This window comes from Molothrus aeneus, chromosome 1 (assembly GCF_037042795.1).
Source record: "Molothrus aeneus isolate 106 chromosome 1, BPBGC_Maene_1.0, whole genome shotgun sequence".
Taxonomy (NCBI): domain Eukaryota; kingdom Metazoa; phylum Chordata; class Aves; order Passeriformes; family Icteridae; genus Molothrus; species Molothrus aeneus.
This window is the reverse complement of record NC_089646.1, coordinates 24311923-24327663: the sequence shown is the minus strand read 5'-3', so window position 1 is coordinate 24327663 and position 15741 is coordinate 24311923. Positions and strand designations below refer to the sequence as shown.

Below are 15741 nucleotides of genomic sequence, written 5' to 3'. Positions count from 1 at the left end.
AATGTGTTGTTGCCTCCTACAATTGAAGAACGTGCCTTGCCTTCCTGCTGTGACACTGGGAGAGGACTTCTCTTGCTACTACAAAATCTAAATTTTGGCTGTATTTAACTAAAATAGATAGTTCTGGATTTCTGCTGGTCCTATTTCCTTGCCTTGAAGGATATGATTCAGACAATCATAAAAAAGACAAACCTGAACTCTTTGTCCAGCTTCTTCTTTTCTTCTCACCCTTCTGTGTATTTATGTCCTGTTCCTTAGCAAGTTTGACAGCTGCATTTTAAAAATCAATTCCTGTCCCCATACTGCCCAATATCACTCTTATAGAGATTCTAGTTCTGCTGACTAAGACATTCTGAAGACAGTGATAATCCTTCATTTACTAGGACACTGGAATTGAAGTTTTCTAGGGTCTCCATTGAATTATATGAGACTTTTTTCATTTTTGAAAAAGTTTTTTCCGGAATATTTTATTGAAGATGTGAGTAAATCAGATGTGCAACATCAACTATTCCTTCATCTGCAAAATGAAGCACTGCACAGGTCTATCCAAACAATGGCAAAGAATTCAGTGTCTGGTATGTGCTGACCATGACTGCAACAGGGGAGAACTTGTTTCTTCTTTCATCTTACAACTCACCAATAAACAAAAAACTGATGTTAGTTCCTTTAACATGTGCTAGCTATAGCTCTGGTCTAATTGTGAAAAGCCTGATTGATAGAGCTATCATGTTGTTCCAGAGATATTAAGGTATTTTTTATATGTAGATGACCGAGGGTTTTTTAATGAGTTTATGATTCATAAAAGCACTATTAGTGGCACAAATAATAACCATGGAAATAATTGCTACTGGTTAATCTTTCAAGACACTTCACTGCTCCCACAAAACTTCCTTTCTGGATGAGATTGCTCACATCCATTTTGTCCAGACAGTTCTTGAAGTGTCTATCTCTCTCAATTAACAGCAAGGATTCTGCACAGCTGCCAATGAATTATGTAGCTTCAAGGTTCTACAATCAGGTGAGATCATTACAATGTGATTCCCTGTTCTTCCACTTTGAATAATAAAATGTCCAAGCAGTGTCCCATCCAACCTGATAGGGTACTGACAGAGCCTAAAAAATTCATGTTTACACAGTATTCCAATAATGTCAAAGCCCAAACTTCCATTTTGCCTTGGTAGTGTTGTCTTGCCTATCCTTGCAGGTGTGTATTTTTTCAGATTTTAACATATCTTCTGTTTAGCACAAAGAACCAACACATGCCCAGGTTCATCCCCCACCTGCTACTGGGTCACTCTAGAAAAACTTGCAGTAGAACAGTGGTTGGATTGCAGCTCTGTTTCTGTATAAAAGAATAGATTTAGAAGAGATGTTTGACCTGTGTGAGTCACTAGGATGGACAGTAAAAAGCCCTTATTCCCCAGTTGTGTATTCCCACATCACAGAAAGAAATCCATGGGACATTGTCACTTTCAGAGGAGGATCAGTTTTTAGTAGGATCAGTGTTTGTCTGGCTTTAAGGAAAAGTATGAGGTGAAAGGTTTGTCTCTAGCTTACAGAGGCCACATTATATTCTGGCAGAGTGCCTGCCCAGGCACTGAAGTACAGAGATGATGGATGACATTGCCATACGTTCTCTGTAGCAGATGAACAAAAGCCGTGCACTTTGCAGGATAATCAGTGCAACGCTTGCACACCGTGTACCGTGGTAGCGTAACCATTAATCTTTCATCTGTGACTGAAAACTTTTTCCAGCTTTTGATAGCATCTGGCAATGAGTAAAAGGAACATTGCTATTACTACATGGGCAGTCTGAAATTATCTCCAAGCTTCATGTAAAATAACATGTACTGTTCCTCTTGGTATTGTTCATGCACGTATTGATATTTAACAAGTCCCCCAAAACAATTATTTGAAATCCACAATAATTTTTTAAATATCCTGTGTTCTGAAGGATTTTTAATTTTTTTTTTCTGCAAGGGCACTATATAGCACGTATTTGTAGTCAGAGTAAAATAACTCAGTCTATACTATCTTTACCTTACCCATATGATCAGTTCCTTTCTTTAGGCTTTAGGAGTATGAATCTTACAAATTAATAGAACCATTAATCATCAGACTAAGAAAAGTAAGTGGGAACAATAACCACAAAAAATGAAAATGTGTATGTTCAAATGCCTATGGGCTCTGTAAAACTGTAATGACTGGAAATGCTGATAATCTAAGAATAAAACCAACCAAATTATAGAGCTAGAAAAAGCAAAAGAAATTCAAGATAGACTTTTCACACTATTTTAAAGGTCAGAATTTAAAACATGTTTTTCATAAGTCTCTGTTTCACTATCTAAGAAAACATCAAATAATTGTTTATTATTTTATAAGTTTATGATCTTATCCTGTCTTTGTTACTTGGGCAAACATTCCAGTGACTCCCATGTGGCTAATGCTCTAAAAAGGTCAAAGGAACTGGCCCAAAACTTGACGGGTGATTAGGAGGGCGCGTCTGCACCTCAGCATCCAGGGTGTCCCCAGCCAGAGTGTGAGCCTGACAGGGGGACACAGACACAGCACACGCCTGCAGCTCCAGGCACCCCACAGAGCTGTGCCCTGCTGAAGCCCCATTGTCTCCCACCACAGCAAAAGGGTGTGCAGAAGAGCACGAGCCTGGAGCACCGTCCTATGGCACGCCTGTCAGGAAGGACGCCAGAGCCACCTGTGGCGAAGGAGCCAGCACCAGACACACCTGTGTAGAGGCCAAAGACATGTCAGATTATTGAAACAGAGAGCTCTGCAGCCATCTTAAATTAAACTGGACATGTGGGATCAGTGCCAAAACGTTTGTGAGGCTGCTTGTCTCTGTGCCTGCATGCTGTGCAGACTCTGAGGAGAGCAAGCAATGCTCCTGCTCTGCATGTCAGAATTCCACCAGTGGGGAGTCTGGGAGAGACTTTTCCACTCCTCTGCACAAAGAGAGCCCAGGGCTTAGGTTTATACATTACCCACTGCCCTTATCTATGCAATATTTTTAACTCGTTTAACCCTGATACTTAACACCCTGAGCACTTCCTTCAGGCATCAGCACCTGTGGTTATTTTCTCTTCCATAAACTGCTGTCAACAGCCTCTTTAAATGGATTATTATCAGCTAAATATTGTGTCTGAATGAAGGCTGACATATATACCCTAGTGGGTGCAGTCAAAAAGGAGACAGCTAAACAAGTTTACCACCAGATGAGTCTCAAAAAAACCCCAACAAAACAGCAAGATGTATTCATGATATGTATTAATGATATTAATTACACATTTTGAAAATAATTTGGATTTTATTATGCAGACATTTTATTCCCAAACAAAGAAATCATTTTAGATGGTTTTTTAATTCATACTACACATATATTAAAATAACTATTATTGCAATTTATCATCAGAGAGGGCCTCAAAATATTGTGATGAAACTGGAAATTGGTTCCGCCATCCTGAGAGCAACCGAACTTGGTCCAACTACACCCTGTGCAACTCTTTCACCTCTGAAAAATTGAAGGTATGCTGAACTTAGAGAGGCAGTGGTTGTTTGGCAATATTTTGGGCTGGGCTAGCAATAATACATGTGAGAGAGACTAGAATCGCCCTATCTTAGCTTTATATATTGCATAAGACTTAAATAACATTGTTGTTGTGATTTCAGCTTATCCAAATTCTTTAATGAGTGCTCAAACCTCAATATTGGTTTGCTATGGGGTGGATAATTTAGTGGTAATTCATATGACAAGTTCTACAGTATTTTTTCAGATGCATTTTTAATTCCTGTGATTTTCCCTGATTGACCAACAGTTATAAAATAATCTTTTAGAGTCTCAATTTTGCTTTCTGTAACAATAATATCCCAAGATGCTGATGTCTTCTATGCAGGGCTAGTAATATTTATGTAAGTCAAAATTATTTTTCTTAAGCAAAGAATATTACCCTGTACTCACACTCTTTGAAAAAAATATTTATGAAGGTACCATTAATCCAGAAAATCTTACAAGCATGAACACATTTAACTTTGACTTTTACTGAAGTAATTCAGAGTATTTACAATAAAGAATAAAGTGTTTAATTATTAATGAATCAATATTTCCAAAATCAAGGTGCTAAACTGAAAGAGAAGAACTAAATATAAAAGCACTAAAAGAAATAAGGAGAGAGAAATCTGAGAAAAACTTTAAAAAAATTAAGTTAGGGAAGCTCATAAAAATAAATGTATTTCTCAAATGCAAGTGGAGGTCCAGGAAAATCTGATTACAGATTTGTGACAGAATAATTTGTGACTATTTGGAACAGTGGAAGGAAAATATTCAAGAAGTGATTTGATTTGGGGTTTGTGTTGGAGGACCTCTTCTTATACAGCCAAAAAGAAGTATGCTGGTAACTCAGCCCAAAAGGCCTTGGAAAAGTCTGTTGGGCTAGGCAGGAGGTGAATTCTAAGAGTTTTTGCAGCATGACAAACCATCATGGTAAAATGAGGCTCATCTATGTGACAATGCCAGAATAATAGTAACAATATGAGCTTACAGAGGTATTACGTTGAAGCACCATAAATATATAATTTTTCCAGATGTTGGCACATGTAAGGAGGCAAAAAATGTGGTTCTGTTACCTATTATCCATGCCTTCCAGAAGAAGAATTTTGAACATCATTCATGCAGAGAACAGATAGAATAAAAAGGGAAATTGTATGCAAATCATGATTTTTCCGAAATGAAAAGTTGTGGAAAATGAAGAAAGAATCTATTCTTACAGAAATGCCAAGTTAGATTATGACCTTTAAACTAAGTCTTCAGTAAACAGAAATGTGCTTCATTTGTAGACTATTTCCACTTACCTACACATAATATACTCACTTTACAGAGTCAAAGGTATTACTCTTAGAGAATTCTCTTCTCTCAAGTGAAGAAATCTAGAGGAACAAGGAAGAACATTTAAGTTTTCTAAATCCAGGTTAAAAAATCTGAACAAACAAAAATTGTAATGGATCATCATGTTATATAAGTCTTATGCGTCAAGGAATGGAAAAATTAGTAAAAGTGTTCATTATTTGTTTGAAGTTAACTGAAAATATCAACATGCTATACTTTTGAGACAGATCATTGGAAAAAAAATTATAGCCAGCTCTTAAAAATGTAATGATATATGTATTCTTTGTTAGCTGACATTTCAGTCCATTTTGATCTGCCATCATTGTTATATTTTAAGGCTTTTTAAGTACTTGGCATAGTAAATTTGCAGGATGCAATAAAAAAGCAGTTGCTGAGTCCCAGATATACAGTTACTTTAGCACCTGAGAACAGAAATTTCAATAGATTGAATAACCAAGAATCCTCCAGGGTGTACATAAACTTACATGTAACTATCTGGAGATCTTTCTTACTTCTAGATATTTCAGGCTATAGGTTGTATAAAAGATAGGTAGAAAAATATATTTTTGAACAGGTCACCTGTAAATTAAGTTCAGGCTTTAAAAATATATCCATTTAATGTCATTAAAAAACACAGCAATCATTGTAGTATGAAGTGGAACAAATGTCACATGTACACAGGTAAGCTTCCCCCACTACTCTGCATTGGAGAAAGTTGTCTCATCTTCTCCACACTCACGCCTGTCCTCTCTGGGATTGCTGGTGCTCTCAGAACAGGTTATTAAGCATTTGTGCTCACTAACAATGCAGTGGTTAGTCTTTGTGAAGGAGAACTAGGAGACCTAGTATTTTCAGTAAATATGAACAGTTTTCCACAACTTGGTGAATTGTGTTTACACTCAGATCATGTCTCTTCTGCATGGTCAAATCAGTGTAAACGTGACTCTGGTTTAAATTTGAATCAGGCCACCACCACCTAGATAAATGAATGCAGAAACTTATTTGAAAGTTGTAAAATGTCTTGAGACCAAATTACATAAGGTATGCACCTTTACTAAGAGGAATGGCTTTGCTTTCTAAATTGTTTTCATATTTGTTCTCAAGGGAAAGTTTAAAATTACTTGGAAACACCAAAAAGATGTGAGTGTCAAAACTTCAGGCTACAAAAAGCAATTCATCTAATCACTAAGAAGAGGAAAATTGCTCATGCATAGCAAAAGAAAAATTAATGAAATAGAGCTGAAAAGAGAATAAACCCAGCAGAGGAACTAAGACTTACAGTCTTTTTTCCCGCATGGGCTGCTGCCATGTTCTTGCTTTCAGAAAGGAGCAGTGGTGAAGCCTGGCATGGCGTTTTGCCTTCTTCACTCACTTCTCTGACAGATGGCTGATGCTTAAGAGCTTGGCTGAGACCAAAGTGTGACATTTAAATACCTCAACATTTGGATGCCCAGGTGCTGTCCTGCAATTTTATTTTACAACTGGCATAAAAAACATGGATCAGCCTCTCTTAGAAGTCCCTTAGTGAAAGCCCAGTTATCTGTCCATGGGTACTGGAGTCACAGCACTGTCAGAGCACTGAGTTGCCCATACCAAGATTTCACACTAATGTGAACCAGAATTTGTCTCAGAATGTGCTGTTGTTATGTGGTGTGCATTGAGGATAATGGTCACCTCAGCTGCTGCTTTCATGACTCTGAAGGCCTTGGTCATAAGCCCCCTCTGATTTTTCCTCTCCAAAAAGGAGAATCCCAGCCTTTGTTACCACAGAAACTCAACCCCAGATATTTTAGTTGCCTTTTTACACCTTTCATTGCTCTTCTGTGTTCGTGGGTTATGAGGACTAGAAGCACACACGAATTTAAGGTTAGTGCTGTAAGTTTCAAACATATGTTGTTGTTCTACCCTCAGTATCTTTTTGTGTTGTAATCATTATTTTTCTGGCTTTTTGGCTATCATTAGACAGTAATGTAATGATTCAGAGAATTGGTCTGGATGACTCCAAGATCTCTCTCCTGATTTTGGTTTCCAGTCCTAAGTTAAGCATTGCGTAGACAGGATTTAGACCACTTGCCCTAGGTCTATTAGCTGTATTAAAGCGGTATTAAAGCTCATAAGACATCTTCTTGTCCCCTCAGTTAAATGAGGCCCTTTGTGAGTACATCATTATTATCTGGAAGTATCACCTGGAAATTTAGAAGTTTTTTTTGAACCAGCTCATTGACAAATACATTAAACAAAACCTCAGCCCTAATATGAGTCCTGAGGGTAGTTAAATACTGACTCATCTCCTAAAGTGACCATTAAGGCTTTGATTGCTGTTGTTTAAGCTGTTTTGACCCCATAAAAGTTTTCTACCAGTCCAGCAGCAATGTCTTTTATTGAATTTTTTTTTTTTTTTCATATGTGTGAAAACTTGTCACAGGCACATTAAAAATCTAAATGTATCACGTCTGCTGCACTATCCTAGAGCTTGGGAAAGTTAGTGACACAGTGTGAGCAGGGATCTCACCAGTTACTTCAATATATCAGGAATAGATCTGCACATGTAAGAAAAATTTATCTTTAGATCATGAGTCATGCTATTTAATAGATTGCTGATATTAAATATATATAGAAAAAGAATGTTTGAAAGAAAAATAAATAAAAAATGGGAGGTTGATTTTGTAGATTCTTCCTTAATGAGAAAACAAATGAAGTGCCTGCAAATTGTTCATGCTTGCCTTTTCTTTTTGTTAAATTGCAGATGGCGTTCATACTTTACTATATGGCAATCGTTGGTCACGCTTTGTCTATAACATCCCTGTTGATTTCCTTGGCAATTTTCTTCTATTTCAAGTAAGTGCTTCTTACAGACACTCTCTCTTCTTTCCCTGAGGCATCTCAACCAAAGGAAATCTTGGAAGTTGTCATGGCAGTGAGAAGCAGCTCTTCTGAGTGTCTTTTTATACAATCCTGATAAAGAAGTCTGAGCACAGGCTCCTCTCACCAATGGGACCTCTCCCAGTGGAGTGTAGACCATGTTGTTGTGTTTGTCAGGACTGGTGTGAAAAGTGCAGCCCATGGGGAAATGGTGCAACTGGGGATGCAGTAAGGCCTCTCATTTACCTATTGCCTTATGCTCCTCAGGAACATGTCCAGAGCTTGCCAAGTGCTGTGACTGGGGCATGGGGCAGTGAGTGGGAGCTCCAAGCTCCTGAAGAGCAGGACTACCTGCATCTGAGGCTGAAGGACTGAGCTATTGAGCTGAGTAGGTGCTTACAGGATTCAGCCCTAAGAGTGAACCTGGCACTAGAGTGCAGACTGTTATCCTCATTGAAAGAAAAAGAGGATGCTGCTGTTTCAGAATTTTAAAGGAGACTGATATTCACCTAAAGCACTATAGCTACTGTATGGAAGCTTAACTAGAGCATTTCAATCTTGTTCTTTTGTGAACCTGTCCACTGTCAATTAGATGCCTCTGCCTCAACTGCCAAACAGGAATAGTAGTAAAAGATCAAGTCCACAACATCACCACCACCAAGAATAAGACTAGGAAACACAGGAAAATTAAATGGTTGGACTTTTCATAGATTATAAGATCCTGTAAGATTGCAAACACCAAATAGGTGGATCCAAATACAGGCTGTGAATTCTGGTAATTTCCAAAGAGTGTCTATGAGAAAGCATCTTAATCAGCTACAGAGATAGCTAGAAACTCTGCTAAATGAACTGATGAATTCCCTTCCCATCAAAGCTGATAAATAGCACAAAACCATAGCCACAGTAATGCTTTGAGAAAACTGGAAAGAGCACAGTTTTATCTTATTTGGAATCCCATATCCTGGTTTGGGTTCTTTGAGACAATAAAGACGGGATCTGGTCAAATTAGGTATGCTAAATGGACCAGCAAGGTGACTCCTTGCAGCAAGAAAGGCAGGGTCAGCCTGTCTGACTCACTCTGAGCTCTGAGTCATGAGCAACACATAATCTTGACTGGTCCCAGGCTGCACTGAAAGACTGGTCTTTGCAGCAGCCTTCCAGACACTAAAACACCTCCTCCTCTCTTCCCTCCTCCGCTTCTCCTTCCCCTCCATGACTAAGCCATGACACAAAGGTTACAGGGAGAAGAGAGAAAGGAATTAAACCAAAGTTCTTCATAATGGGAAGTCAAAGAGAAAACCAAACTACACCATAGGAAAGTGAGAATGAAGGTATGTGCGAGCAGAGCTCATGTAACCTTCAGCTGTTTTCTATCATCTGGCTATGACAGCAATAGATTATTTGACCTTCAACTGAAGGGAAGCTGTCAATCAGACAGTCCATCACATAGCAAGAGATGATTTCAGGACTGCATAATAGCCTTTGACTTTAGAGGCAGTTTGCACAGATTGCAGTTTCCCACATATAAGTTTTCTCTGGCAGATATTTATTTTCAGTTCACTTTTGGGTATCAAGATTCATAATGATCTGGTAACACAGATGTTGAAGTACTTTCAGAAGGGAATAGTGAATCAGCAGTGATGAGCATCACTAAGCAATGCTAACTCATAACAGGAGAAAGTATAAATAGAGTGTCTAACAGATTCATGTATTGTCACCTTATTGTACGATTACTATACTTGCAGAGTGAGACCCCAGTATCTTATTTAATAAAACACAAAATAAAGAGGTACTCCTACCTCCGAATCACTTCCAATTGAATTCTTAAAACAAAGACGTTTGTATAAAGACAGATGGGGAGTAAAACAAATTTATATTTGCCAGAATAAGAGATGGTGTGTTATGAATGCACCTGCAGTCTAATTGCTGCCAAGGCTTTTAAAAGGAGTTGAAGGGTAATGGATGGAAGAACATTTTGTGAAATTTTTGAGGAGTTTTCCTCAGGGGCAAGGGAGGACATGGTACAAATAATTTGATATAAATGGTACAAATGGTACATGGTACAGATGAAAATAATTTGATACCTAAACATTTGGGGAGGAGAGGAAAATAAGTTTCTAGGCATGAACATCAATATTCTCAGTATTTATACATGAGAAAAATGACAGATTCACAAAGCAGGTCTATGAGGAAAACATTCTAATTGTAATAGGGAAGTAGAGATAGCATGACTAAAGTAAGGGTGACTGTGAGTAGGTAAGAGAATCTGTCTGAAAAAGGAAATGTAGAAGACAGAATCAATGTGATTCTGTCACAGGGGAGACAAGAAAACATAGGAGACTGACACTCTAAAGAGACAATGGATAGAGGCTGGGAGACAAAAAAGCTCACGAGTTTTAGACACAGATAACCAGCTTAGTTATGCCTTCTTGCATACTGATTTATCAGAATCAGTATCACACAGAATCACAGAATAAGTTGGGTTGGAAGGGACCCTCAAGGATCACCAATTCTAACTCCTGGCCCTGCATAGCACCATTCCCAAGAGTCACACCATGTGCCCAAGAGTGAAGCACAGGACAATACAGAAAGATGGTGGGGACAATGCCAAGGAGCCTCCAAAAACATCACAAAGGAATGATTAATAACACAAAAAGGGCCAGGAAGAGAGCTAAAACGGGTCAGAGAAAGAGAAGATTGCAAAGGATTATCAAAACCAGCAAGGGTTTGGTTCCACTTTCTCCTCTTGGTGTGGACCAAGTCAGGCAAGTGTTGATGCCATCATGATGGCAAACACTGAAGGTCAAATTAGAAAGTGAGGGTATGGAAATAAACACTAATGCTGCAGGTGGATCTTTAACATGAGAGCTGTAATCAAGGAAAAAGGGGAATGCTGGGGAAAAAGGAGGAGAAAATAAAACTAAGAGAGGAAGGCAGGCAGGGAAAGAAGTCTGGGCAGCACACAAAGACAACAAGTACTGAAGGACAGTCCAATTGAATAAATGAATAAAACCGCCAAAAGTCAAGTAGAGCAGTGAGGAAGGACAGGAATGGGAGTTAAGACACACCTACCTGGCTGAGATTATCACAAAAGACTCCCTGTACCAGAAACCACATAGAAAGGCACCTCAAGAGACAAGGGTCTGCATTTCTGTGGCCGGGAGCTGATGATTGTTCCCAGTAATAAGGAATTTTTTTATTTCCTGGGAACAGAACTGATGTCACACCATTCCTGTTCCCAGGGCTGTGAAAGAAAGACAGTGATAAGCATGTTATAGTGTCCCCAAAAAAGTGGGGTTAAGTGGCATAGTCAAAGTATTGTGATGGAGTAGGGGGAGAAAGGAAGACTCAGGACTGAATAAATATAACCCGAGCTTAGAAGCAGAAAAGGAATATCAAGACTAGATTTGTGAGATTTGTGATGGGGACAGATACAGGTGGAGTAAGCACAAGAACATAGTGTAGCAAAAATAGCTCCAAAGAATGGTCTGTTTTTTCCAATATTGTGTCCTACAGTGAATCAAACTGAAAGTTCATGAATCCAGCCCTGTATCTGGTGCTCAGTGTTTGCCAATAGCTGATGCTAAAGGAGGGCTATAAAATCAGGGCCAAGTGTATAGACATACTCTCATTCCTAACCACCAGAATATGCATCTCATAGACATCCTGAACCAAAGATGGTGACTTGATAAATAAGGAGGTCTAAAGAAGTGATAAGCATTGCTGGATGCTGATAACCATAACCAGAAAGATGAGCTCAAGCTAAAGGTAGAACTCCATGCAATGACATGGAAAGTAGGTGTAAAGAAAACAAAGAACAAATGGCAGTCGACCAAGGGGCTAAAGAAGGGAAAAAAATCAAGCAAGCAAGGAAAATAAGTAGAAAAGAGTTCAACTGGCTAGATTAGCTCTCTCTTTTTGAAGAGAGTGCACTCTGCATTGGCCTTCACATGCAGAGGAAAAGAAAGCCGCAGCCTGTGCTCCATTCCAGACTGCAAAAGACTCCTAGTGCTGAGCTTACCCCAGTAAGGCAGCAGTATTTCTTAGCTGTTATTTACCCAGCAGTTTTGCCACCTTGCTCTCAGTGATCACTGGACAGCACAGCATTATCTAACAGCTCCATGACTGCCTTTCTGCCATCACCCTCTGTCAGCCTGGCGCTATACTCTGGGGCATGGAGAGCTGCAGGGGCCTTTCCTCTGCCTCAGGGATGGAGGAGGAGGTGACATGAGGATTTGCGTATGAATTAGAAATGGGAGATTGTTCAAGTCTGAATCTGCAGTCATGATTTGGTTTCATGAGAATTCTGAAAACTTCTCTTGTGAAACTGTGCTACCCACAATAGCATCAATCCTACCTTCCTCAAAACCAGTGATTTAAAGAGACTTCTTCTCCTTCTGAGCAGGAAAACAACCTCCTCTGGTTTGGGATCTCAGCTGGAGTTAGAAATATGCAGGATACCAACCCAAATCCCCTTGTAATTTAAGGAGATTCCTGCCCAAATTCCCATCCTGTCTCACTACTAATTCCTGAAGTAGAAAATAATTATTATCTGAGTATTTGAGAAATTGAGTCTCCAGGGAACAGTTACTTATAAAGCAGTATTCCTGATATTCATTCCTTGCATCATGCGCATCCGAAAATTCTCAGGGTTCTGCTTTACCACTTAATATCTCAATTACCATGAATTAAGGAAAGGCATCAAGAGCTAAGAATGTAGCTGGATTGGTCTTTAGAATATGGTCTAAAAAGCATGTGGTGCTAAACAGGTGTAAAAACAAACCCAAAAATTTTTCAGAGGTTATGGCCGCAATGCAAGGCTTGTATTTTCCAATTATGCCTTGCCAAAGGACATTCTTGAGAGACTGTTGCCAGAAAGAGCTTGTTAAAGTGACATCAGAGGAAAAATACTAATTTATGACATGTGTTACATATTTTTCAGGAGCCTCAGCTGTCAAAGGATAACACTGCATAAGAATTTGTTCTTTTCCTATGTGCTGAACTCCATGTTTACAATTGCCCACCTCATTGCTGTCGTCCCTAACCCAGGCCTTGTAAAAAGGGACCCTGTAAGTACTGCATGACTCCTCTCCATCCTAACACCAAGTAAAATCACTATGGCCCTGCCAAAACCTAGAATTCCCATTCCTCAGCTAATCATAGCCATCTGGGAAAACACACACAGAGGGTGCATATTCTGAGAATTTCACTCAAAATTGCTCAGATCCTTCACCAAGCAATAAAAAATCTTTGAACCTTGTATAAGCCCCAGACTTGCTCCAGCCAGCCCATCCATACAAGTATGTGCCAGACCTCCAATGCTCCCAGCAATAACTACTTGATGATTCCCATCAAAGCCCCTGAGGTGATAGATGCCTTTGGTGACTGCTCGTTCTTCTTCACAAAGCACACACTGGGGAGGGACAGGATGGAAAGAGAGATAGCTTATTCCAATACAACACACAGAAAGGTCTATTTGCTGCATTTTTTAACTTGGGAGGCAGCAAATCAAAGCATTAGTTACCTACCTTCACTGCTCTTAGGTAGTGATACAAATTGTGCCAGCCCCTCAGCTGATAAATATATATAGCAGATCTCAGTCATCCAGCTCTGATCTTGCTCCTTAACCCAGCCATTACATTGAGCTCAGTCCTTACAGCAGCCCCAGCCAATGTGAAATTAATGAAAATGTGCTAAGTTTCATTTTAACACTAATCAGCTTGTAGTCTAATAAGATTAGTCAATTATAATTCAACCATTTATCTGCCTCTAATTTCATGAAAGGAATTAAGTATTAGCACCTGATATTATCTTATCACATGTGTGTCTCTCAAATGTGTGCTGATTAAGTAAGTTAATTAAAGCAGAAAATATATAGCCTAAAGAAGACATCACCAGTTTCAGAACATCACCATCATCAGAAACCATCTGGAGATTAAAAAATAGAAGAGCAGAAGAATAATTTAAAAATCACACATTTTGTTTCTCCTCGTTGCATAGCATCATGTGTAGATAGCCTGTGCAAGAGGTGGAATGAAAATACACTTGATTTTTGAAGATAAAAAGCTGGCAGATGATATCAGGCACCTAAATTGAAGTAAAATCATTACCTCAGGGTTAAGAATGATACTTTCTGACAGCACAGATAAATTCTCTGGAACTGTTTAAACTGTTCAGGGCATGGGAAGGAGTCTTGTGTTTTAAGATTTCATAAAAAAACAGTTGTTTAACAAAACTATTTGACTAACAAAGGCACTGTCTAGTGTTTTTTGGCCTGATCTTTACCGGAAGTGAAATCTCAACACCAGTGAAGTCAATGAAAAAGCTCTCAGAGGTTCCCATAGAGCCACGTAGCCACAGAACAGGTTCCAGCCCACTGAGCATCACATGATGATGTCCCCAGCCTCCATCACTATGGCACAAACAGCATAAAAGTGACTCCAGTGGTTGTCTTTGGAGGCCACAGAGCCCCAAAGCGGTGCAGAGGCTCATGTACCTCACTCAGCTCTCAGGTCCCTGCTCAGAATATGAAGAGGAGCCTAAATGCTCAATATAGTCGTGGAAATGACCCAAACAGTGACCCAAACAGTCTGTTAACAGAACTGGCTGCAGTTATTGACTAAGTAGATGTTTTGATGAACAAAGCCATTGCTTTGCAGTTTCTTCTTCCAAACCAAATTTGCATGTCTTTGACCCAGGAGTGAAAGGCTGTCTACAGACAAGGTACAAAACTTGGGACCAGAAGATCTGGGGTCTCTCATTTTTGTCCCACCATCATGTACAGGATGAGGGTACAGTCACTGCTTGATCTTGCCTCAAATTCTAGATTTTCCTCCCACAAAACAAATAAAAGAAGAAAAAGGAGGTGAGGTGACCTGCTAATATGTTCAAAGTCTCCCAGCCTTACTAGAAAATGTATTCTGTTACCTTAGTAACATAATAAAATTTTAGGTTTGTGATTGGGAAAAGAAAACTAACAGACAGGAGCACATTTTTTAACATATGATGAAATTACAGAAAATCTCTATACAGAATATATAAAAACTTAGAGGATTTATGTTTAAAATGCTAAAAAAAATTTCCAGAAATTCCCATAATATTTTTATGCTGATGCCTATTATCAGAGCAAATGAAAGTTCTAGAGCTTGGGTTTTTTCTACTCCTACTGCACCCTTTGCCTTAATAAGTCCATTTGAAGATTACTGCTTCTGACTTCCTCTAGTTTGCTGCACTTATTCACTTTCTACATGCACGTCTTTGGAGCTTCACAGATTCCTGAATGTATGGCTCTCACCCTTTGTATATACAGAAATACTGAAATGTGTAGATTGAATTTCAAGCAGTCGTGGATATCACTCAGATAACAGCCATATAGTGAGAAGAAGTTGCTGGTATTTATTCTGCAAAATAATAAATGTGTTTTCACTCCAATAGTTCCTGCTTTTTTTTCCTACCTAAAGTTTCACAATAGTTTTTAAACGTGAAATGCCATGGGAAAATACTTTCAGTGATTCATAATTTATGAGGGTATCAACAAATCCATATAATTTTGAAAGAAGAAAGGACAATCTCTTAAATAACAAGGAGAAAAGTCAGGAGGAGCAAGAGAGGAAATTCTTTCCTAACTCCAAGACAGCCCCATTCTCCCTGTGACCCAGGGAGAAATGACATGAGACAATCCAAAGCATCATTTACTTGAGGACAGTCTGTACCACATCCTCCTCACACTGCTGCTAAGAGTTAAATCCTTTGATGATTATTCTGCTCATGTAAAATGGTAAGTCAAGCCACTTTTATAATAATCTTAACTTGCTTATTTACTTCATGTTTTCTGGTTATACAATTTTCTCTCTCTCTGTTTCTCTTTCTGTCGGATTAATCTGGATCTGAAACCATGGAAAAAAAGGATCTGAGTCCAGGTGGCCATGAAAGAAATGAAGAAGCAATGGACAAGGTTCAAAGACATTTAAACAAAAATAAAT

General features: G+C 38.9%; 1 protein-coding gene across 1 annotated transcript in view; it reads left to right on the top strand.

Annotated features, from left to right (window-relative positions):
* Window positions 1–15741, top strand: part of CALCR (calcitonin receptor) — a 160294-nt gene that overhangs the window by 107824 nt on the left and 36729 nt on the right. The window contains exons 5-7 of the mRNA XM_066553410.1: window positions 3428–3540; window positions 7644–7735; window positions 12702–12828. Coding sequence (XP_066409507.1) covers window positions 3428–3540; window positions 7644–7735; window positions 12702–12828 — 332 coding nt within the window. The remainder of the gene's footprint in view (window positions 1–3427; window positions 3541–7643; window positions 7736–12701; window positions 12829–15741) is intronic.